This window comes from Anopheles cruzii, chromosome 2, assembly GCF_943734635.1.
Source record: "Anopheles cruzii chromosome 2, idAnoCruzAS_RS32_06, whole genome shotgun sequence".
In the NCBI taxonomy this organism is placed as follows: domain Eukaryota; kingdom Metazoa; phylum Arthropoda; class Insecta; order Diptera; family Culicidae; genus Anopheles; species Anopheles cruzii.
In genome coordinates, this window is record NC_069144.1 from 55,638,054 (window position 1) to 55,664,132 (window position 26,079).

The following is a 26,079-nucleotide window of genomic DNA, read 5'->3' on the forward strand; positions in this document are numbered from 1 at the left end:
ACAGTTACATCCTTTCTCGACAGGGGGACTAACAGTTCGCCCCGAAGGCCGAACTGGCCCACATCCGGGGCCACAGTAAGTTAATGCACCGCGTGTTTACAGACCGGCTCAGGGAATTACAACCAGCGCGAGCCAGCGCACAGTGCACAGGGCCCGGATTTCCCGAGCTTACCGAGGCCCCCAGGGAGGGGAAGGATTATACGGGTCTGGTGACCCCCGGATCCCTTCCGGCGGTTGAGGCGCGGACCGGCGCGTCATGAATCGTAACGGTTCTGCACTCTGGTCACCGTTCCGTTCTGGGTCACTTTTGACCTGTCTCTCGCTTTCTCTAAAGCAATCTAGCACATGTCCTTCGGCGCTCTGCGCTCCCAGCACCGGGCCGCCCGTAACACCACCTGGAGCACTACCGTCCGATTCTATCAGTTCGTTGATTCTTTTTTGTTGCTGCTTTACGCTGTTTTATGTTCATTCTTGTTCTCTCTACCTGCTGCCCGCTATCTTATGTTCGCTTTATACACACACACACTCGCGCTGGCTTTGCCGCTTCAGTTTTAATACCATTCTGCTTCTTGCCGGATAAGATTCTATCTCGTCAGCAGTATTGTTTCAGTGGCCGCATTTCTTCTCCACCGCCACCATGGCTATGCTTTAACCCTATTCCGTGTGCCTTTACCTATTGATTTATGTGCTCGGCTGTGTCTTCTGTATTGCTTCGCGTTAGTCAGTTCCTTACGCTCGTTAGCCAACCACCAGGACCCGTGGCCGGAACCCGTCGTGTGGGTTGCAATCCTTTTCATTTGCGTTTTTTTGTCTAGCATTCTCTCTCTCTCTCTTTTCTCTACTATCAGGTGGTAAGCCTGCTGGACTGTCTGGTGCTTACTGACGTCGTTTGTTTGCATATTCGGTTGAACTCTTCGTCACCAAAGAGACAGAGAGAGAGGGAGAGTTCCCTCCAACCCTCCGGTAGACAGTTTCCCGTTGGATCGCCTGTTCTACTTTCAGTTTCGTAATTTTTATTTATGTTTTTCGTTTTTTTTTTCAAAATTTATTTGTAAATTGCATTTGTTTCCAACTTTATGTGTGTGTTGTGTTTTAAAGTATTCCTGTAATCATCTTTAGTGTTTAGTCACGTGTTGGTGGCTGTCCTTCTTAAAGTGTGTGTGTGTGTGTGTCTATCTGTTGAATATGTTCCACTTCTTCTGAACGCCTCGATCCGGTTGGCAGATGCCGCCTCACCAAACGACCAAAGTGTCCTCCGTAACCTTCGCTAGTGTAAAATTACAGACCCCTCTATGCTACCCCTTGTTTCGGAGTGTTACCCATCACCGGTACTATGTTTAACTGTTTCTGTTTTAAATTCTGCCGCCGTTTCCGGCGTCCAGAACGTTGGTTGCGGAAGGTTAGTAAACGCGTTCACGCCATGCTGGCTGGCTTCGTTAGGGTACACATTCTGTTCTCTGTGGTGTTAGTGTTACTTTAGTAGTGTTTTGCAGTGCTCTTAACGGTAACGGCCGTGAGAAAGGGGTTTGGGTTGGCTTGGCGCACAAAATAACGATTGCATAGCTGGGCCACGCTCGCTCTACGGGTGAGAGTGCGTGACTTGAGATTGGTTCGGTGCATCCAACAACGGTCTGTAGAGAGTTAGAGTTTTTTTAAGTTTCTTTTTCGTTCCGCAAGTTAGAGATAGATTTTTTACACAGCGTCCCGATAAACACATTGTCCTACGTCACCGATTATTCATGTTGATTGCTACAACAGCTTAGCTTTGGCCGACTATGGCGATAATGGCCTGGTGCACTTTAGTGCACCAGTTTAGTGTTAGACACCGGCACGTTAGTATATGCCCATTCGATAGCCCCGATAGCGGTGTGTTATGGTGTTGATTTTACTTCGCGAAAATGTACAAACATGAGCCAATAACAAAACAAAATGGCTACCAACTCGACACGCGTTAGTACATCTACGGGCCACGGTTATTCACAAGATGTCGCAAGACAATGATGATGGGGGATGGAACAGTGAAACTAGAGCAAAGAAATGAAATGCATTCGTAAGCCCGGAACCCGATCGGTGGATGGGACACGAGGAATTATAACGAACACGGGACGGATCGGGACGGGGAAAAGAAGCCACCGAGGGAGGAACCAAGGAACCGGCGGAGGAGCGGCAGCATGGTGGTGGCCAGCAGCAGTGGACCGGACACGCCGGCTAGCGTTGGGGGGGCCGCGCTACGTGGCCTCTTTTCGGGCTGCTTGTTGTAGAGGAACTGGTTCCAGAGGCTCGGCTCCGTCGACGTGGGGCTCGGGTTCGGGTGCTGCGGATAGAACGGATTGTGGGGCGACGCGCCAAAGTTGAAGGGGGCCTGCGGGATGATCGGCGGCTGGTTGAGCGGTGGGTACAGGGGCTGGAAGACGGCCGGGCTGCCGGCACCCGGCTGCGGGTAGCTGCTGAAGAACGGCGACCGGGTCGTCTGGACGTTACCGAAGATGTAGTTCGGATCGATCGCCATGTTCGGGTAAACTGGATCCTTGTTGCCGGTGACCACCTTGGTGTTTTCGGGCGCCGGATTCAGGCTGAGGATCCCTGCAAGAACAGAGGGGAGCACACAGAGGGAACATTCGGTTGACGTCGAACAGTGAAGCGCCCACCCTATTGGAACTCCGGATCGAGCCGGCTAGGCGGACAAACAATAAACGCGGAATGTGCCACCCATGCAGTGCCACCCGATCGATTCCGTTGATAGGTCAAAACATGCGAACGTAACGACCCGGATGCAGAATTGCCCAATGAGTGTGCTGTTAGATCGTTCCGTTGCCGACGTTCGGTGCATTAAGGAGATGCTTGTAACTTTTGATGAACGTTGTTGACCCATTTCGAAAAATTCCCCACTACCCTCTACAGTAATGTCCCTTTAAGGTCGAAAAAATTGAATTCCGAGATCGATTTTGCTTTGCTCAGAGCGCTTCGTCACTTTCTGTCCAAATGATCCGCTTTCGTTCCGACCCTGACGGCAACTTTAAGGCCCCGAATGGGACACCGAATCGCATCGGAGTTTAAAGAGTTCGGGAGTGTTCGTAAGAAGGCACCAGTAAAGAAGAAGCTAGAAACAACTCAATTACCGCTCGGTCCGGCACTGACACTGGGGTCGGTGTTCTTCTTGCAAGTCGGATATCGGCCACAATCGTTACCGTCGCGTTGCCCGAGGGAGCACGATTCGTACGCCATCACGCACACCTGGCTGGACAAGCAACCGATATCGCTGCAGGTACGTCCATACTCTGGAAAACACACACAGAGAGAGAAAGATGGAGATGTAACGAACGAGTCGAATGGCGCTCCACCATTGAAGGTGGCAGCAGCAGCAGCAGGTTGGGTTAGTAAAGGGCCCCCCATTGGGGCCCCCACAGGGTTTGTTAGTTTATTACGGCTAAGTTATAAACTATCCTATTAACTAGCACGGGAACCAGGCTGTAGGCCTTGCATATTTTGGGCCCTTGCCCACCCCTCGGGCCGGGGTCTCAAAAAGGGGGCAGAATTATACCTAAGCATAATAAGGGGTTGAAAAATGTAACACGTGTCGCTGGAACTGCCCCGGGGTTCTCTTACGAAGACTTGGACTGGCTTTTGGTTCCAACTGCTGAAAGTGCTGCAGGTTTGGGTTGTTGAAATAGAAAAATAGTTGAAATAAAGAACAAAGCAATAGCTATAATAAAATAAAAGGATGAACATATAATGGAAAATAATGATTAAAAATATGAAATATAAAATATAGCTAACCTGAAAGCAGTAAAATAAATTATAAAATTCATAATTCAATAACAAATTGTTTCGCTGAACGCACGAATTTTCGGATGAAGAAAATATTCCCACTGTGTTGTGTTGTAATTAGCACGGAAACAATCAATCGAGCATAACTCTTCCGTGGACAACATTACTCCGTGCAATCCAAAGCTCGTTTATGCTAATGAGTTGATAATTAATATCCAATCGTAAAAAACAGCTACAACATTTCTTTGTTTAGCTTCATAAAAGTAACGAACCGTCCGGTGCAGCTGTCCGGTGTTGTATGTGCCATTCAAAGGGGGGCACATAATAATGATCAACATAAATAACGATCCACGCCCGGTTTACGGGGGACCGACTCCCGGTTCATTTGGGGCTGCTGGCTGCCCACCTGCCCATGAAGTACCGATCGATTGACACTAATTGACACACGGGAGGACCTCCAGTTCTTCGCCAATAAAGCAGTCCGAACTGACCCACACCGGGACGATTGCAATCGATTACGAGCAAATTAGTGATCGGAGGGAATGCATCCGGGATTCGCCTGCTGTCCGACCTGTCCAAAACCCAATATTTGCTGTACGCCATTTTATGCGATGAATTTTCGATTCAATTACCGATCAAAGGCCGCCGCCGCGACGGTGTGTGAGCAGTAAGATGCGGCCTGCCAAACTGGCACCACCCGGGACGACCTCAAAACCGGACGTCCGGCCAGGATGGATCCCCCATTTTTAATCACCACTCACTCGGTCGTCGTCGATGACATAACGGACGGGCGGACGGGTCGCAGTGCCAAAAGTTCGGTTCAAACTGGAGCATTGCGAATGCATTGCACGGTCGCACAACAAGCCCGGTCGGATCGGTTTGCTCGTTCGGGCGACATGCTGATGTTTGCTTCGGCAGATGCTGCAACCCGCTCGGGACCCGGAACTGGGTCACCAGTGTCCTGTGGGACACCGCTTGAAGAACATCGGACTGATCGGATGTTTTTGGTCGTCCATTTTCCTTCCCGGACCGATGGGAGCGATGAATACAAATCCGCAAAAATCCATCATTCCATAATCAATCATAGTCCGGACGGCGATGAATTTGGGATGCGATGCTTTGGGATTGAAAGAAAAAGAGGAACCCCGGGAACCAGAAATCGAAACCCAGGACGGGAGAGGGTGAAAAAAAAAACCCTGACAAACGAGCGAGTCATATGGAGTCACTCAGAAAGGTTCCGCTCCCTTCGTCCTTTTAGATGAATTCGAATCGATCCGCTACAAGTGCAATGTTGCAGACCACAGACATTGGTGCCCCGGACGGTTCAGTGAATCACTGGCGGAGCGGAGAGCTGAAATCCATGCTGAAAAGAGGACAAATGTGTTCTTAGAGACACTTTCAAGGAAAAAGCCGAATGTGTGATTTGCCTTCCCATTGTGTCGTGGTTGTTTAAATTTCGATTGACACAAATTTGTGGCGACAGTCGGCCCAATCTAAAGCGGGATGAGTCACTCCGGGTGCTGTTGAACCACCTGACATGCATGTCTCGTAGGTGAGACGTGCCTGAGTCAGCATTTTCTCACGTCGAAGTCTGGGGAAACCATTCGCAAGGGAACCTCAGATCCACCGGAGCCAACCGAACGAACACGACGATGTAGTGGCTACGGAATAGCACGATCCCGGTCGATCGGTCCCACCCGATCCGATGCACCAGCACCAGAATTTGTTCGTTTGAATTCAAATTATAACCTCAGCGTACGTGGTCAGCGTTACTAATGAACTGCGGTGGCAGCGGCAACGGCAACCTTCTTCTGGACCGGTGCCGGGCACTGCTGCGCTGTTCCGGCGCATGATTGCGCCAGTGGTCCGGAATGAAACACATGTACCCCAGTCGGCTGGGCCGGGAAAGAATTGCATCGTCACGGAACGTGTCAGCACGTACCGAAAGGACAATGAAGAATTTATGCCGAAACACCGGTTCCGGATCGGAGCGTTGCCGAGCGGTGCTATGGAACAGGGAATGGCTCCAGGGAGAATTGGAAATGTTTGATAAAAAAGGGTGTATAAAATTAAGCGAACATTTGGCACTCGAAATACTTAAAAAATTAAAAAACTAAATAAAATGGACCGTTTCATCGTTCATTTTAACGACGTTCCTCGAAAGTAATTCAAAAAAAGCGGCAAAAATCAATAAAACCCGTGAACGAAGGTAATCGAGCAAGAGGCGAGCCCCAGCCACCGACGGTGAGGTCAAGCCAGGACGGCCACGAGCCCAACGAACCCCCAGCGGTACGTAATCGATTGCGATGCAATTTTATGCCACCGCCCCAGGGCCCAGGCGTTATGCTCGACGGGCCAGTAGTGGCCAGTTTCGATGAAGCGGAACGGAAAAATTATTTTGTTTCCGGCAGCAGGCTGGTGATGAATATTTATTTCCACCACCCCAGGAGGCCAGGTAAGATGCTGCGTCAGCTGGCGCAACCGTGCCAAGAAATTGTTGTGGGTCCACCGGTTTCGGGGAACCGGCAGACCGGCACACAGGTCGGGTCATCCTTTTACGGATGCGCCTGCCAACCCACGGATCCGTTGCTGATACGTCAGTGACCGCGGGTTTTGAACAGCGAAAAAGGACACGATAACCGACGTAAGTTGCATCGAATTCTAACCTCAAACATCAGAAATGTTCGATCGAGGAGCGTCAGTTCTGGTGCCACGTGCTTAGAGTAACCCCACAGAGTGTTGCACCCCGACTCGAAACCTCCAAAAAACTGGCAAGGAAGCGTTTTTATTAGGCACCGGTTATGGCTTCATTCGTTAAGCCGAAGTGGCTGTGTGGCGGCCGCGCACTGTGAACGATAGCTTCATTTGGCCGAATGGTAATGGCTACGCATCGGAAAGGTCGCTCGGAAGCTCGGTGCCAACCGGTGAGAGGGCTGACATGTCGATATAGTCCCAATTCCCAAGAACGATGGGCCCGCCGCGCTCTGCTCCAGTGTCGTCGCCGTGCCCTGAACGTGTTTCGTTGGACCGCCGGTCCTTTCCGTCTTGAGTGCTCGAGATTATGATTGCCTTATTATTATTGGCTTGCATTAGCATATCAATTTGTAGGTCGCCCTGCCTGCCGGTGGCTTCCGACTGATTCTGGCTCTGCAGCAGGCCAACCTGTCGTCCGTGGCAGGCGACACCGAGGGCCGCCCGCGCACTGTCAAATAAGTCACCCTACCGGGCGGGGACAAACCAGGGCCCTAAGGAGATCTGGTTAAGAAATGGAATCGCTTTTCAAACCGTTCGCACGTTGGTGGCATGTTTTGTTGTGCCACCCGCCACGTGTGAAGTTGAAGCTCCTGAAGTAATTGGTTCAATTGACGAGTGAACCTCATTCTGGTTGAAGTGTGCCGAATTCAATTACGACCAATAAAGGCCGGCTGTTCGCGCTCCTTTAGAAGCCCAATCCACGAGCGGATCTCCTCTTTTATGGCAAACCATAAACGAAATGTATGCAACGAAGATAAACTCGACGGCCGTGGCTTGCAGTTCCATAATCGTCGAAATCAAATTATGCCGCCTTTAATCGTTTCTCTCTCTTCCTGTGGATCCTAGCTCCAAAGAGGAGCAACGCGAAAAAGGCAAGGTACCACGCGCGTTGAACACTTAATCATCGGAATACCGATCGCCCACCCGAAAGATCGCATTTTCCGACCTTTCCGTCGTCGTCGTCCTCGTGGCTGCCGGAAGCGAATAAGGCAGCGACCGAAGGGGAAAAATGTATAATCGCATTTCGTTTTGTCGTTAATTGGCTGAATCAATCAAAATCACACTCTGGCCTCTCGTTAGTAGTGCCACACCGCCTAATGGTGGTAGATGGTGTGCAGTAGATTGATGTTATCGGCTGTCGGCTGTCTTCTGTTTAATGGATGGGCTTCGCACTGCACGTGTGGGGCGCCCGAAGGAAGTTCTCTTGGATTTCACCCCATTTTGGGAGCTGGTTCTGTGTAAGTGGACTACTTTCGGTCGACTAAAGCTGTGACAAAACTGTGGATACGAAATTTGCATTAACACGTTAAGGAAATATTTAATGTTGCCTTTCATTAAAATGAACGCAAAATGGCGCCCGACACAGTTTAGGTTGATAGTTATTGCAGGGTTATTTTTGTAGGTTTTCCACGAGCCTGTGTCACAGTAATTAATGGCACAGTAATTAGACTTTAGTGCCGAAAGTTGTGCCGAAACAAAGCCCCATTAGGGGGCGAAAATACAAACTTTCCACTTTCTATGCAACAGCGGACTGGGCCGGGTGCAAAAATTTGAAACAAATTAACCCTAATGATATGCCCGGGCGTCCCGGACCGCGGTGCATGGTCGTTGCCTAAACACACTCCATCGCGAGTGCCCGGACCCCGGGGTGCGGGATAATGTTACGGGCTAAATGGAAGGACATTTTTCCTGCTGTGTTTTCCCGCGTGTAGCTGGTGGCCGATCGGAGCCGAAGAAAGTGAGGTTAAGCGCTGCACTAACGATAATCAAAAATTCTCCACGCATCGCCGGCGCAACTATTTGCCCTTGGCCAGAAGTTTTGCGAGCTGCGAGCGACTTGAAAATGTTGCTTCAAAGGTGGGCCAACATCTGGGGAGAGCGAGAGAGAAGGTCACGGTTGACAAAGGCAAAGTTTTTCCTGCCTGGCCTAGCGTGGCCTAGTTGTGGCGCGTGTTTTCCGCCGCACGGCATCTTCACGGTTTCCGCAGCATCTGCGGCCCATAACCTTGCTGTGTGTTCGCCCGTCTGTTTTAAGCAGGACAACATACTGATTTCCATCTGCTGAGCATTCTGTTGTTGAATAATCGTTTGCGCTTCTCGGGCACTCCCGGGAGCCAGGCACGTACGGCAGGGTATGCCGGTCCTTGCACGCTTCCGGTAAAGAATGCTCCATCCGTTCGAATGCCGCCGGCACACGTCTTACCGGAACGTCTTGCCGTTGGGGTGGCAACTGTTTCCAACAGGAATTTACTTTTTATTAAGCAAACCCAGATGGCAGCTTTCTTCGCCGGGCCATTCTCTCTGGCAAACACGCTCCACAGTGCTGCAAGTAGAGACCCGCCCCAGGAGTTAGCTACTGCAAAATGCAATGAGTCAATTGCATCGCTCGGTTCGTTTGATTAAAAACTAACACCGCAAACGGGAGCGAATGGCCAGCGATGTTTGTTAATGCGTTTTTAATGGAAGCTACAACGTTTGGGATTGGGAAAGTTGAATGCAACTTAGTTCCTTTCGAACTGTTTTGGCCGAAAGCATGGCGGAAGCCACGGCAAGTTCTCCGCAAACCTTCGTTCTCCGCAAACCTTTGTGTAATCTGGCGAACGCCACGGCAAACGGCCACCATCAACTTCATTAAGAAATGGCTGCCGGCAGGTTGGTGTTTCATTTTTATGTTGATTCAGAGACCCCGCCACCGGGTTAAGCCGTTCCGTTTTTCAACCGAGCAAAGCCGAGTCAACGTTTTAAAGGGGGGGGCCGGTTACTGTGCCAGATAAACGGACCGTGCCACGGGCTGGCCAACGCAGCCTGGATGGCAGGATGATGACGACTAATGGGAGCGCTTCCGTGACAAGCCATAATCGGGCTCGGTTTCGGGCCCAGCGGGTTCCATACTAGGGCGGGTGTTTCTTCGGAACCACCTACCCGAAAAAAAACACGGAAAAACTTATTCCACCGAAACAACGTCCCAAAGATACACACCCAGTGTGAACCCGTTGCTCCGTTTGGCGTCCGCCCCGGCCTCGGTTCAGTTTCCGGCACTTTGCAGCGACGGGCCGAAAGGGGGTTACGAATGCGCTTCCGCTAGGACGCGGCTAGTGGCGTCGAATAATAATGGCCTCGGCTTACCGACTCGATAGTGAGGTCCTTTCCCCAGCGGAAAAAAGACGAAGGCTCCAACGCTAACCTCAACCGACGGGATATGTGCAGTGGTTAGATTAGGGGCAATATTTTATAATTGTACTACAAACCACCGTACGTGGTGCTATCTAAATTGAAATCTCTCCCAACAGCGGTTGACCTCCTGGCGCGGTGGTGGTGGCCGGTTGAAAAAGAAAGGAACTCCCCGAAAACCCCTAACAAAAAGCTAGACTAATGCGTTGGCCTCGCCGCTGATGGAGCTGCCGGATAATTCGACAGTTTAGGAGGTTATGTAAAAGATCCCCAACAGATGGGTTGCGCCACCAATCGCCGGCGGTTGTGTCCCGGGCCACTCGAAGCCCGGGCCGCACCGTGGAAGCTCCGGCTCCGGAAAGTGATGCAGTACATCAAGTAAAACATGCACGAACGTAGTAATAATGCCTCGAGTCGAGTCCCGTGCCTCCGTTGGATGGGCTCCGTGGTCCTACGGCATCGATGGCAAGGACGGTGAAGGCAAGGATCGAAAATAATGTACGAGAAAACGGCCGAGTGTGCTGCATCAATCTACCCCGAAGGCGAGCGAGAACACCGAGACCACCGATTGCCCTACGGCAGGCCGAGCCGTAGACGAGATCTGCAAAGGATATTTATTTCGGCCGGTCGAAGTCGGCAGGAAGGTGTGGGCCCCAAGAGTTGTGACAGGATCGTTCAGATAAGGCGGCACGAAAAATGGTGCTGCATTAGTGGTCCGTGCCCGTTCGGTTGGTTCGGTGGATCCTGCAGCCATCATCGGGTGTGGCGTCATGTTCGGCACGAAAATGAAGAATATCGGGCATAACGTTTTGCGGTGGCGCACCTCGACGGTGTAACGGAGCAATACGGTTACGGCCGGAGTAACGTATCCGCTTTTCGAGAAGATTCTATTAACACAGATTTCCCTACGAAGTTGGGCCTAATTTTGGGCAAAAAATGTCTGCTACAGGAAGGAGTTTTGAGATGCTCTACCCCAAGAGAATTCAACCGGTCGACATTGTCACAGAACACGTAACGTTGTTACAAAGTGCCCGGTGTTCCTCTTCCTTCCGATCGTGCAGAGAAAAGTTCTGTTGAATCAGTGCTCAAATGGATGACGCATGGCAATGGGCCACATCCTACTACCGCTTCGCTTGCGTCACCTTTAACGACGATCAGCCGCACGAGTGAATTTTGGGCGAGGCGGTCGAACAAGAAGAAGTTTAACAGAGAGTTACCAGGGATTCGCTGCCAGGATTCCCCGGAATCGCCCAGTGTCTGAGAGAACTTTCTGCCGAACGGAAGGCAAGCATGTTCCGAGCGGCCGAGTCGATAAGACTTACAAAACACGTCCACCGAACACCTCCCGCGTGTGTGCAAGGGCACAGACACCGATACGGGCGAAACAATCGCTCGTCCTGCCGAACGGTGCATCGATGAAAATGTTGCACCCGGCCCGGCTCGGGATGCGGCTGTGGGCACCAAAACTTTCCACAGTTCCCTTCCGGCTTCCCGTCGATGAGAGGGTGCCAGTGGCCAAACTTTTTCAACCCACTCCCAAGGGAGTGGTGTTCCTGTGAGTGAAAAAGTTTCCACATCAAAAGCTCTTCTCTGGCGGCAGCAAAAAGTGTTTCCTTTTTTTCATTCCGGTTGGAGCCGTATCCGAATGTGCGCAGACCGGGGTCGGTACGTGAGGGGGGCAATGCATGCAAAACTCGGAAGGGATCGGCCCTGATCGGGCCAGTGCCGGGCCAACAGATAAGCTGAAATTTAAATTTACGAACGTTAAACATATTTTCCATCCGAAGCACCCTGGGCCACCCGCTCCGAGGAAGGACGATTTGCCCTCCGTTTGCTGGATGTCGCCAGTTTCAGTTCCAACAACCATCTGTTTGCTTCCAGTGTCTGGTGGCCGTTGTTTTTCTTAAGCTTTCTAAGCACCGACACGAGACCGAGACGTAGGCCATTAGAATGAAGTGGAGAAGCGAACACACTGCGAACTAAAAGCCAAGCATAAAGCAGTGGCCGGAACGACCGCCAGCGGCCAGACGACGCTTGGACGGGCACATTGGCAACCCAAGAGGCGATTCGTCCACACATAACTCACAACAACCGCAAACTGTGCCTCGTCAAATCGATTTAAGATTGCACGACTCCGTCTTGAGATCCGAAGTTTGGCCTTCTTTCTCCGGGCTGATCCACGCGCCGCGTCGAGGCCGACACAGAGCGGCAGATTTGGTGCAGAGTCCGAGCAACACACAAAAACGAGCAAAAAAACGGAAAACACTGCAGGGCTGCTGGGCTGGGCCGTTGTTGTTGTTGCGGCGCGAACCGAAACGTGCTCCAATTTCCGTTGCAATCGAGAGTATTGTGCTTTCGGCGGGGTGTAGTACTTCGTCCCCCGGAATGGTAATTTGCGTTCCGTCACGTCGTGTCCAGTTCAGGGTGGTCGTGCCGAAGCTGGTTGAAAGTTTTACGTCAGTAAAACAGGACACGTTCCGTTGAGCGAATTCTTGTGCGAGGCTACTTTACGTAATTGTGTCCACCATTGGCGGTGCTTTCCCGTAAAAAAAAAACGATGAACGCACGGTCATCTTGCGCCTGCCATCGATTTCCGGTGTCGTAATCCACGTCCGTCCGGATCGCGCCTCGGAAAAAAATGACAACCGTTTTCCACTCATTCAGTATTAATTGCACTCGGCCTGCTGCTCCGGCAGGATCGATTGTCCCACCGGAATCAACTTGATGACCGACGAAAGGAGCGCAAAAAAGGAGGATGTGCTCAGTGCGTTGGCCGGCCGCTTGCCAAACGATACACTAAAATTAATTATGTGTACATTTTTCAGCCCATCGCAAACGGATGATGCATAAAATCCTGGCGGGAACGGCCCACATCCATTTTAATTTTTTATCGCGAGTGTTGATAAAAAAGCGACACTCCTTCGAAAACGCATTCGGCGGTTAAATATTTGACGAAAAATTGCTTTTGATGTGGCCAACAGGGCCACACAGGGCAATTGGTGCAAAATTAATTTCGATTAAGGAATTTTTAAGTGGCCCGCATCCGCTACACTTTATGCGCGGTTCCGTTGGCCGTGCTCATCTCGCTCAACTATGGTCAACTATTGTTTAAACAGTATTGTTATTAAAAACCGACTTATTTAATAGCATTTTCAACAGCAAATCAAGAGACAGCTCCACAACCACCAAGTGGTTGCGATAATTGCACAACACGAATCTACTTTAATTGGGTCACTATTGCTTCGAGGGCCATTCAACCAGATTAAACCCACTCGGCCACCGGTCGGCCCGGTCTATTTATCCGATTAGCCAAGTGAAAACGTTCACCCAAAAAGGTGTACACCACCCATTTGGCACTCGTGTTTTCTTGTGCTGCCACGCCAGTCCCGGTCGCCGGGTGTCCGGGCTGCCGGGGGTTGGTTACAATGCTTCCTTGGGTTCCACTCTAGGGGCCGTTAATGGAATAGATAATTTTCATGCTTCGCTCCGTCCGCCAGCACCACGGCCAGGCTTGGGCCACGGCCAGGGATTAGCAGCCGGGATCGACACATCGAACGAAATTTAAAGCAGTGGGCTCTTTGGCCGTCCGGCCAGCACTCTACGGTTGGCTTCGGACTGTTTGCTAACACCGTTTGGCATGCAAAAGCACTTTCCAGAGCCGGCCACTGAACCGAAGACGTGAGAGTGAGACGAAAAAAAGGCGAACGATAGTCTCTCTGCAGGATCTCGGAGCTCGGAGTGTTGTTTGCTGTCAACGGTTCGATACGATGGAATCGGAATCCGGTGCGACACACTGCCGATGGGAGGATGGGGGGGGGGGGGGGGGCCATAATGCCGGTGGTAATTGCTTCCGGTTTGCTGATTTCGCACTTTATCAAAGTCCCGCAGTAATGTTGGCCACTTTAAACCCGCTCCGACATGCTGTGCGCATAAAGATAAACACCACCAGCCATTGGCATCAGGCTGAGGACGTCGGAATTGCGTCGGAGCTCAATTTATACCGAAAGTTTGTTTAAATAAAATTCCAATGATGTTTAGTAAAATATTTTTATAATTTTTCCTCAAAAACCAAGCCTAAGTAAGCCAGGGTTCAGCAACAAAAGAGGCCGCCAATCGATAGCACCAAATAGTGCCCTCCGGATCCAGGACCTCCATTTTAATTTCCGCCACTGTTCCGGGACCTCTTTGCATGGCAACAACTGTGTGCACAGCAAGACACGTTGCTTGTTTTTCTTGCCAATTTCAAACCAATTTCACCCACCAGCCGGGCACCAGCCCGCAAGCGTTATCCAACGGCGTCGTCGTCGTAGGGCTGCGGAACAAACAGATGTCATGTCAAAAGCCATAACCATAAATTATCACTTGTCCACCGTCGCGTCGTGCACCGGCTTAACTCGCCCCGAAAGCCCGGGGACGCTGCTGGGCGTGATGTGGTTTCGGTTTGCGAAAAGAAAATGTATGCCATTATATCTCCATACTTAATTATACAGAAGCCCCGTCGTTGTTCCGCCGCCGTCTCTTCCTTTTACGGTTAGCTTCAGGCCACGGAACGACCAACGAAGGTCCTATTTTGTTATCCCGCTCACTCGCTGGCCCCCATTGCTGCAACATCGTGTTGAGAAACGCAACACTGCATACATTTAGGGGCCGCTTTCTTCCGTGCGCACGCGGTCCGATCGGAAGCCATTCCCATTCAATCTTAAACGATTCGTAACGATCCTGTTATGGGTGTTAGCCGTGCCGGCCGGGCGAGCGCTTTCCCAACAACAGCCCCAACCGATTGGCACAAGGCAACGGTTTCTCTCTTTTTGTTCTTTTTTTTATTTTTGGACCCAATTCCATCGCCTCACAGTGTCATCCTGTTGCACGTAGATGTGCATACAAATGTATCCACATGGCATTGGGTTTTTCGGCACTGACTCTCTCTTCCTACCCTCTCTCTGTGGCGGCTCTGTGATTGTGTTTTGAATTCTTTTCCATCGGTCCGGGCGGCCTTTCGTTCGTGCCGGCTCGTTACCGATGTCGGGCGATGGGTGTTGGCGTAACGCGAACGCTCGTTCCCGTACACGCCTGTCAGTCAAACGGGGGCTCGAAGGCTCCACCAACTACATGATCGTTCGGTCGTTCCACTCGCCGGCTCCTGCTCCAGCCCGCCAGGGGCTCCGGGTCTATTGGCTTGGCAAGTGGACCATCGAAAGCGTTCGTTGCGAGGGCTCTCGCGCTGGTCAATTGCTGTGCGTTTTGTCGGAGGTCAAAGGTTCGGACGGCTCAGAGAGACAGTGCTGTTTGGCACCGGGGCAATGGGAATGCTAGGAATGCCATTCCGTCAGCTGTTGTTTAGGATACTGATTCGCATTTGGGGCTGCTGCTGCTGCTGCTACTGATGCTGAAGTTGGGCACTAAAAGTCTCTGAAAGGATGTCAAATGCCCGGTAATAAAAGGGTGGCATTTTTGGGACCTCTTCGAACGTTTGAGAATGTGTGCGAATGTGGTTGGTATTTTGATTGTTTTTATCATGTCGGTCAGTAGTAGAGCGACACGGAGAAATGCTTGTTGACGATGTCTGTATTTTTTTCTTTGAAATTTCTTTACACAATTGTGGAAACTTTACGTTGTTGCTCGTGCTCGATTTGCTCGAAAGTGCTCGAACAGGCGGAACCATTTAAGAGAGGCAACCGAAAACGATAGTCCTTTGGCCGACAACCAATGAAAAATAACATCCAATTTTGTAAATTACTGTATGTTAACTTTACACGAAAATATAATACGATTTTATGAACAATAAGAGTGCTTTAATAATTAAATACCAACTGCTCGTAAGAGCGGTAGAAATCAAATTAGCCTTTTGTTTAAACGCCATCCGCAACAAATGCTCGAAAGGCTAGCGCCACGACTAACCAGTTACTTTGTTAGCGAGCTCCCGGTGCCACGAAGCCAGACTGCAATTATTGTCCATCCCCCCACCGCGGTGCCTTCCCGCCACCATTTCCGGCAGCCGGCCAACGTAAATGAAATGGGTTATGCTTTTTATCACTTTCCGTTGGTGGAGAAAAAAACCCCCAAAAAATGGAAGAAAGCCCTATGTTAGCAACAGAAACTTTTTGGGGCAACCGAGCAGGAACAGCAGGTGATTTGGGGCGGGAAAATATAACCGTGGGCCCCAACAGTGCGCCACGGCACACCGGGAAAATGGATCAAAACTGTGAGGTTGATTGCCTGCGGGCCGGAGCTGGGTAGCTCGTCAGCCGCTGCGGGGGGTCCGCTTTGAGGCTCATTTCATGGATCATTTGAAGGCAATAAATAAAAGTGGCAAATTTCTGTCATCCATTGGGCCACGCAAAGTAAATTGCATTACAAAGTAAGTCGCTGACGCCGGCATTTTTATCGCCACCGTTCGTAGGCCGGAACCACGGTGCTGGGGTGGTTCGGAGCGATTTGAATAACTATCTGATCGCCCAGCCAGCCAGCCAGCCAGCTTGCGGCTGCCCAATCAATTGTCCCACGTGCAGAAAGCAGTCCGAAACCGCAGGTACTTACTCGTGTACGGGAGCGGAAGTGCGATGACGAACAGCAGTTGAAATATGAGGCCACCGTAGAGCACTTTTATCCGCGAGGGCTCCATCATTCGAGGGGGGCTCTGTCGGGTGTCTGTTCGCCCCGCCTTTCGGTTGCAGGGTTTAGTTTCGAATGTTCACTCCGTGAGACAACTTCTCCTGGCGGTCCACGTGCCCAACGAGAGGGAGTTTATGAAGGCTTATGTGCTTGGCGAAAGTTTGATATCTCCTCGAGCACGTCCAGCCACTACGCGGCTCGTACCGGTGACCGGTTCCGGCCGGGGTGATGCTGCAGATACTTCTCGATCTACGCGGTACTCTGTGAACGGGCGAGAAAAAAAAACGGAGAAACAACAACATTAGACATCGATGGGCCGACGCGCGCGTAGCATGGAGCAGTAATAAAATATAATTAATTAAATTATGTCGGGAATCCAGTCCGTTTCATCTGCGGGGCGGGGCTCCGGCCGTTCCGATACTGGACGATTTATGCTTTCGATCCATGCCAACGGGGCAAGGATCGGGCGCCAAAGTTTGAGCGCGTGGCCTCGATACACGCTCTCAACAAGTTGATACAAGTTTTATGCGGATAATGAAAAGTTGGCCACCGCCAGCGACGCTGCGTCGCTGCGGTTTGCGATGTAAGGGCAAAAAAGAAACGACTCGGGACGATTTATGTGATCCAATTTAAAGCCAAAACGGCAACAGTAAGGATGATGCATTGATGTTGGGTCCAAGTTTGGTCCCCAACCGTTTGTGATGCGCTTCGGCGAGCGTAAGATGAGCTGTGCTAACCTACATTTAGCCTTCCGAAAGCTGCCGTTTTTACGTCGCCAGAACCGCAGCTCGTTTGACCGTGAAGTAATAGCAAATTACGTGCAGTGAACATAAAAACCGTGAGCGGGAACCCAAAGCTGGGTGCAATTGAAAGTGAAGCGCTTTTTGGCACATAAAACTGTGCCTACAACAATGGCAGATAATTGAAGGTAATCGAAAACGGTGACAATAAACCGTCGAAAACCCCTCCGAGTAAAGTATGCAAAAAGTCACCACAACGCCGACGATGATTGCCGCGGAAATACTTCACGCCCGTGCCATTAAAGTGAAAAGGTTTTTATTTGTCATGCGTCACCATCATCACGAGCCCCTCGGTAAAGGCCAGGCCATTTTATGATTGCAGTTTTGGTTTAGGAGCATAAAAACGGGGCCATTGTTTGGGTAGCAGAAAAATGGTCAAACACTCGGGAGCGTTCATAAGATAAGTGCCATTCTTCTGCTGCTGCAGCTGTAAAGTGGTAATGATGGTACTTTTCGTAAATTATCTTCCGGACACACTGGCATCACTTGTAAATTCACAACGAAATAATAAAGATGTTGAGAACAGGAAGCGTGTTCGCTTCAGAAGAGACTCTGGCGACCGGCACGCTTCAAAGCGTTCGATATCACAATGGCCGAACGCAAATACGTTGTCGAAACGTGCGTTAATTCGGTTACGCTAAATTATGTTTACGATCGCAGAACCGAACGCAGAAAGCGGTCCGCGGAGACCCGGTCGATAAAATTGTGGCCAAATGGCCGACGGCGATGGAGCTATCATTTGCTTGTCACGTTCTGACCCGACCGTCCTTCCGCCCGGGTCCCGGGTACACCGGAAACCGGTGAAATGACAGAGATTGATGGGCGATTCCGTCCGGCCCGGTGTCCGGCTTTCCAACTGCGGCGCGGTGGCAAACATAATTGATATTTGATAAGAAATAATTTGTGTGCCATCGCGAACCAAGAATGAGTCCAAATTCTGGTCTGCCGTTCCGTGGCGGACTGCTGCATCATCGCCAGCGATGGACCACGATACACAACTCACCCCGGGCCGGTGCCGGGGCAATAAAAAGCGATTACTTCATGCGGGGCCGTATTATGTTTAAGGATGTAATATTTTCCGCCACACCACCAGGATCGATGATACACGCCACGTGTATCCTTCCTGTGTGGCTGGCACCAAATAACGTCCGCCCGTAAAAGATACGACCGACGGGTCCCGCGGGTGGGCGGCGAACCGACCGCGCGACACACACGCCGCGCGTGTTTCCACTTTTCTTCCGCCTTCAAATGGAGACGCCTGGTCTTTGTTTCGATTTATGCCTCGCCTGGGACGCACCGGAGTGGAAAACTTTGTCATTGGGCAACGGTGGCACGGTAACAAAAATGCGGGTCGCTCACGTGTGCGTACGCCCTCGAAAGGGAGAATCTCAAGGAGCTGGAGCAGGAGGCGGCCATGTTCCTCCTGGCGGTGAACACGGGCCACGAGGTCGGAATTGATTTTCCCGTATGTCGAAAGCAATTTCGGGCGCCCGGGCGAAAACCTAATGACCGGAATTGCAAGTTCCTTCACTCGATTCCGGCCCGATTGGCCGTGATTTGTGCGGCTCCGGGCCGGAAATTGGTGGTCATAATTTTTGACCGACCGGAAACCAAAGCGGGTGAATATTTCGGGCCTATGTATCGGTGCTGGGGATCACGCCGGGCAGGTCACCGTGAATGCCGAGGGCCGGGTAACTAACAGGCCCGGCACGGCACGTTTTGTGGAGGAAGTATTTTGTCAACGATCATTGCGGCCCGTCAGTTGTGACACTATTGATAAGCTGTTTTATGGGCTAATAAATTGATAAAGAATAATATAGCGCCCGGCTGTGTGTCACCCGAAGGCAGCGCCTAACCCAGTTTGATGGCGGCGCAAACATGGAAACCGACGTCGATTATAGACCGCAACAAATATGGCTCGGTTCTTTGGCAACACATGGCAATAGATGTGGCTCTGTAATTAATGATTCGACATCCAAAATAGTCAACTGCGTTTGATGAAATGTCCGAAGGATTTGGAGCTCATCGAATATATATCGTTCACACGCAGTAAAAACATGGTTTTCGTCCATCCCATTAAGGTCGTTTCTAAGGACTTCTCCGTGTGGTCTTTTTCTACCAATTGGCCGTTTCAATTGAGCTGTGAAATTTTAAATTGAACCGGTGGCAGAAAAAAGGAAACCGCTGATCGATTTGATGCTCCGGATGATCAAATGGGTGTGCGGCGTGAGCGGTCGCGACAGAAAGTCGATGGAGGCGCCTGGTGCCGATGGCGACTGCCACCGTCGCCACAGTTGACAAATGGATCAGGTTGAAGGCGACGACTAGTTCCAGCACGGCGGATGAAGTTGATAAATTGGAAAATTATGCTTCCGTCGCTTGACTTCGGGGTGGGCTGTGGCGCTGAGCGGAAGTCGGTGGCCAGTGACAAAGTGTGGTGTTTTGCCGGAGGCGTGAAATTGTCCATCTTTTCAGTTTGTAACGAAGCACGGTCCCGAGATTGTCGCCAAGCGCCCGAGGGAAGTTGGAACGTAAATAGGAAATTTAAGTTTAGGCTTTCGGTGGCCGGGATTTATTTAATGTGCGCTCGGTGGGCCAATTTAACTTTTTAGATAAGTGTTGGAGAACTCAATGCGTATCAGTTTTAATTTAAGAGAAAACTTCGTGGCGTACGAAGAAGTGAACGCAAACTGGTAGTTTGCATAGAAAGGCGCTTCATTTGTGTTTATCGAGCTTCGTAATCCTCTTGCCAGCCGAACAAATGAAGAGCAGCAACCGGCACGGATGACTAATATCCGCGTCGTCTGTTGTGGCCCTCACAGCGTTTTCCACAGTCGTTTTTCATTTACTGTTTATGTTTTTGTCCGCTCCACTCAACCGCACTCTTCGGTACGCCATTCGGGTGCCGCCGGGTCCGGTGTTGGCCATTGAAGCTGATTAATTAATCAGCCAGCAGCCAGCACCCGGCAGTGCCCGGTTTGTGTCGCACGAAAAACATGACCCTTACAGTGCTGCGCGCCCGAACAGAACTGTCTATGCCGTCGCCGAAAATCCGGATCATCTGGAGCCGTTCGACGCTTTTTGTGGGAATCGTGGCACGAGAGTGTTGGGGCGTGAAAAACAAAAACGTAGCGCCGAACAACCCATTTATAGTTTATTTAGTTCGGCTTGTCAAACCTCAACTGACACCCTCGGTGTCTGCGGGGGGGTGGGACATTAATTTTAATTCCGTCCCCAGCTCTCCGGGCTTGCCGCGTCGGTCGTCGAGTGTCACACGGTGGTTTTTTGCACTGCTTTGACATTTGCCACTTGAGAGCCGCTTTTTCCTGCCGCCGCTTGGATGAAGTGACATCATTTTTCCCAAAGCTCAACAATGAATGCCCCCCACAAGCTCGGGATTCGCAATTGTTGTGCGCCTTTTGACACAAATCGCCGCCAGCGCCCATTGTCGCAGGGGCTTCCGATACATAATTTAACGGCACCAGAATAGTGGCCATTTTGTTGGAAATCCGTTTGACAACCCAGCGTAAGCCACCGGCAGCGTCGTGCGACTTTCGACAACTGTCCTGACAAAAGGAGGGCGATTCTCCGGGGATGCAAGAAAATTCTGTCACCACCGCACTCTTGAAAATCAGTTTCTTTTTGTTGTGCTTCCCCCGAAAAAAAACAATAGACTTTTCACACTCCGATCGCTAGCAACGTATCCTCAATATTAATGTCATTATTTTGGGCACGAAGCAATGCAATACACCAATCGGACAACGCCGTGCTGTAGCGTTGGCAAAATGGCTTCAGACACTCCCAGAAAAGGATATTAATTTTAATAGCGAAGGACCAAGTACGGGCTTAGGAGCTTACTGGGGCCTCTTGGGGCCACCCATTCCTGCCAATGGCCACTTAATGGTGGCCATAATTTGCGAAAAACCCCATTTTCTTTTAAGGCCAGTGTGTGGCAGTACTTTCACAGAAATCAATTGCTAGTCCGGGAGTGAGAAGGTTGCAGAAACATAGAGGAATTAAGGGTTCAATTTGGACTGGTTACTGGAGATGGGAGCATTGCTGGGAAAAGTGTGTCGGTCTAGGACTATATTGAATTATATTGAATGAAAACAAAAAATCAGATAAAGTATTTTGCATCTTTGTTAGGTCGGAAATTATTCAACCCTCCCATGTATATGGAAATCAGGAAGCTAGAAATACCACAAGCTTTTATTGGCCACTTTTCCGACTCATCAACACGTTCGTCTTTTTTGCTCTATAACCGAGCACACTTCCACTGGGCCCCTCGGGTGGCGTTAATTCTGTGAATCGTGGCGCATCATTTAGTTTATCCTTTTTGCGGTACGTAACCTGAATACCGGTAGCCACCTCGGGCTGATCTGGATGATAAATTGAAGTTTGTAAATTCACCACCACAGCTCCTCAAAGGGACACCGCCACCACTACCACCACACGGAGGTAAACTTTCAGGTCTTCGTCCTCGTCCTGGCATCACCACCGGGGGATGATGTTGTCGGGATGGCTGTGGGACGGACTTCCGTTTACCCAAGCGCCTAACGAGCTTAGTTAAGCTTATCGTCAAGCAGAACGGATGGCGGCAAACTCTGTGCCGGGATCGCCACCGGCCGGGGCTAAGAAACTAGTCGGTGCATCTCGGAAGCGACTGCGACGACTGCGGTGAGCTTCCCCCACAACAATGAACCCCAAACGGAGCGTAAAATCCTAAACAAATACGCTCAGCGTACGCCATCGGCTTCCGGGTGGCGAACGGAAGGAAGCAGACTTGTCTGTGTCCGTGTGCTATCAGTGCTCGGTTCATTGGAGCGCAGGACACGAGTGCGGCAGGACACGAGCCCCGAGAACCGGAGTGTCGTAAAATTGCCCGAGAAGAAAGGGAAAATTCTGAAGAAATGTAGGGTGTTGTGGCCGTTGCGTTGGGAATAGGTTTTTGAGCTGAAAAGTCTTCCGACCGGGCACCTTCGTCCACACCTTCTCAAGGGTCCCAAGGAGCCATCCGCCTTTGTTGGAGAAGGTAGCCCCATCAGTCCGGTCCAAGAAGACTATTTGCTCATCGTGGCCGGTCGGGACACGTCGGTTGTTTGTTTTTTCTTTGTTCCCAGCACGCACACCACACGTCGCATGCGCACTGTTGGCCTCGACTACTAGGTTAGCGTCAAACGTGAACCACCGCGAGCGAGAGAAATGGCCACCCGAGTTAGGTTTTGGGGCAATTGAGCGGCAAAGGCACGTTAGCTTCTTCATTTTTCTGTGTTTTTTTGATAAATTCATATCCAAACGGACCGAAACCCGGTGGGGTGCCGAAACATGTGCAACCGCTTCCCACTGTTTTGCGGTTATGAGATATTCCAGTGTCCTCACCGCACTCCAGGCGATATTGAGCATCCCTGGCCTTGGTGGCGGTGGGAGATTGGATTCGGGGCGGACGACTTTCTGGCTTCGTGCTGTCGTTGGTGGCTTTCCGGAGAAGCATCAACGCAACGGGGTTTATGTCAACGCCGCAGGTAACTTGCACCGGACCGGCTAGGCTAGGCCAAAAAGCAATTCTGCTGCTCTTGGGCGACGCCACGCCAAGAGAAGCATAAACGGTACCGGGGGTATTCGAAGGGACGGCACGATGAAAGTTCGCATTGGGCGCCCCAGGCCAAGATAAACTTTGACGCTGACTTTCTGGTGCGGGACTTTCAATTGGACGGGACGGCTTGGCGAGTCATGCAAAACTCGGTTCTGTTGGGTGCTGCTTGTGTCAGTGAATGGATTTCCTGAACGAAAAGAAACGGAGCCCGAGCCGGGCTGTGGACGGGACGGACTTGTTTTCTTCGGCACTTTCAAGAGTCTACGGGACGCGTGGCCCTCGATGACAACGATTTGGAGCGGAAAATCAATCATCGCCATGCATCTCATCCTGAGCTCCGTGGGACAAGCGATACTCCACTTTCCCGGTTCGCCTTTCTGAGTGAGGGAGAGAGAGGGAGAGGGCTGGAAAGTGTTATCCCGACTTCACCGGATCAGCCCGGCAACTGACCGACCGGGCCGGACCGTGGAAGTGAAGCGGAACGTCGTCGGGGCTGAAAATATTGGATAATTGGGTCAGAATAAAATCAATATTCTACACACCAGTTCTTTGTTTGGCCAGCCAGCATTTCTTCTTCCCGGCGGCGTACGGTGCGCGGTGCACTCGGTGGGGGGCTCAGGGATCGGATGAGGGATGCTGTCGACCGACCGTTTCGGGCGGTGTCTCGTAGAATAATCCAATCGGCGAAACCGAAATGGAACCGAGTGAATTTCGATGAGTAAACGGGATTTGGGGTGTCCTTTTGTTTAACTCAAGAAATGGCAAGTTTCGCTTCGAACGGAGATGAAGAATCGCTTGCACTTAAGCAACACAATGCTGAATCGGCACAAAGGAGTGAAGCAACAAAAATGGATCTACAACTTTATACTCCGCGGGGTTGTTTCTAGCATACTTTTCTTGTCTAAAATCAATATTGTATCTCGCTGGCGTAGTTCTTGCTATGAAAATTAAGTGCCACCATGGGACAATGCGCAGCCCCGTCGAATAAAAGATGAGACACGAACCAGTGCATCAGTAAAGGCGGCACTTCAGCAAAGTAAGATGAGTGTCTCGCGAACGGTCAGATTAAGTACCGGATGAATATTCTATTATTAACACTTTATGCGGCCATAATGCTGCGGGGTGATCGTGGGAGTCCTTTGCGATCGTGGGAATGCGCTAATCCAGCCGAATGCCGTCGAAGAAGGAGTCTCAATTCTCAACAATGGCGCTGGACGAGAAATTTCCATTTTGCCCGATGGCCATATGCTGTACAGAGTAATAAGCATTCAATTTTGAGCATTTTTCAATTTGCCAACACCCAAAGGGCGCCACTTTGAATATGCAAATTTCATGTCGCCCAAAAACTAATAACAGTTGAATGCATAATTTGAGGAAGTTAAATCCGATTTTTATTATCGTACGGAGAATACATATTTAAATTTGGAGCGCTGTATCCACTAACCATTTGTTGTGTTAACGTTCCTTCGGGGGCAAGATTGGTTAAGATAATGATAATACTAAAACTAGGCCAAACCTTAAAATTAATTCAAAAATCAAAGTTTAAGTTGTTGTTAAAATCGTGCTCCGTCGAAATTGTTGACCCCCTTTTAGCAGAGACCCCTTTGCCACCAGCTTGAGTCGCATATCTTGGTGCCTTCCACATGGTGACTTTTTCCGGTGACCGCCAACGCGATGACAAATGAGCCAGTAAAAGGTGAAATGGGGCCTTAAAAATAGCTCACCTCGTTGCAGGCAGCACCGCCGTCGAGAGGGTGGAATTTTTGTGCTCGCCCGCCTGCAATTGCACCAATGTCCCTGGGCAGAATATGTTTGTAACGGTCGTGAAACTGGACAACTGGCGTTACGAAACGATCTCGGGGGTCGCTACATATGCAAAGTGGACGCCCGTTTGCCGTGTGTCGAAAGATAAGTAGCGGCAGAATAAATTTAACTCTCCACTCTCGCCGCTCGATGCGTCCCAAGGGCTGTTGTGTTGGGCGAACGGAATACGGTTTGTGCAGTGTGCAGTGCAGCGCATTACAATCCGCCGTGACACGTGGTGGCCATGTGGGAGCACGGTAGGAAGACTAGCTCCCGTTGCCCGGTGCAGTTGCTGTCGGAATCTTATTTATGGTTCAACCGATGCATTTCCTCTCGCGATGCAGATAGCGAAAGGCAATCGGGCTGAAGCGATGGTCTGATGGCCACAGGAAAAAATGTGGCGTATTTTGTGGGAAAAAATCAAACCCCGAACGAAACTGCTTTCGACAACAATTCATCGCTGCAAAATGGATAATTTCAATTTGAAACACCGCACCAATTTTTTTTGGGGGCACAAATCAATGCTGGGAATTCCGAAATTGGTTCGATACTTTGTGAGTGGTTCATTTGGGTTTTCGCCGTTGCTGCAACATCGCAAAATTAATAGCAAAACATCCGACAGAGTGCGCAGATTATAAATAGTCTCTGCAGTTGATGGCGGTCGTGTGTCATGTTTCGCGGTTCGCGCAACTTGAAACAACAAACAAACAGCTAGCGGCCGGGATTTCAAGGACAAACGCCCCACGCCCTGTAATCTATGTTCTGCCACTCCAGCTGCCCTGCCCCCCACCGGCCAAAGTTTGACCTCGAGAACCTTGTTGTGGATGGAAATGCCATGGCCGAAGGAGAAAAAAAACGAACGATTTTTAATTCGAACATCCATTCGCGGTCCGAAAACGGTCAGCGTTCCGAAACAGTATGCTAACGACCGGAAGGGCCCTGCCTTGACGAGGATTTATGTTTTGTCCGCCATTCGGGGCCACCCTTCAACCTGGTAGGTGTTTTATATTGCGCTGTTTACGTGTGCAGAAGGAGCGCCCCAAAAATTAATGCACGTGCACTCGTCGTCGTTTGGTTCGGCATTTTTTATCGCCTTACTTTCGAGCGAAGCGGTGCACCATAATCATCGCGTAAGGTCAGGGTCAATTGCGGTGGCCTCATTCATCGGAAGAAACTTGACCGGAACGGTACAAGGGGACCACAGCAAGGATGCCCACTCCCGGACGGGAGTGATTGGCACCGGCTCACGTGGGGAATAAATTATTCTGCCTTACTGTATTGAGGTCATAAAGTGTGCGGGAACCGGGACGGTGTTACGGGTTAAAAATCTAATCCCACAAAACTGGAACACTGACGATGTCCTTTTCTCGAGCTTCGTCCCCGATGCAGCAGCGAAGGATAAGGATTGTGCTGCAGTTCCTATTTCACGGCTTAGCTTTATCTCGTCCTGTACATGTTTCGCGCAATATCTGCCGGCCCATCTTAACGTCGCCGGGCGTACATTGACTCAAGTGGCACCCTCCAGTAACGGGCATATTCAGCGTCACGCCCGGAGATGGCTGCCTCTCGCTCCTGCAG

At 50.6% G+C, this 26,079-nt stretch overlaps 1 protein-coding gene across 1 annotated transcript in view; it reads right to left on the bottom strand.

Annotated features, from left to right (window-relative positions):
- LOC128268924 (translation initiation factor IF-2-like) overlaps positions 1–26,079 on the bottom strand; it is a 47,577-nt gene that overhangs the window by 2,098 nt on the left and 19,400 nt on the right. The window contains exons 3-4 of the mRNA XM_053006228.1: positions 16,231–16,566; positions 3,120–3,278 (exon numbers count right to left, since the gene is read on the bottom strand). Coding sequence (XP_052862188.1) covers positions 3,120–3,278; positions 16,231–16,318 — 247 coding nt within the window. The 5' untranslated portion in view covers positions 16,319–16,566. The remainder of the gene's footprint in view (positions 1–3,119; positions 3,279–16,230; positions 16,567–26,079) is intronic.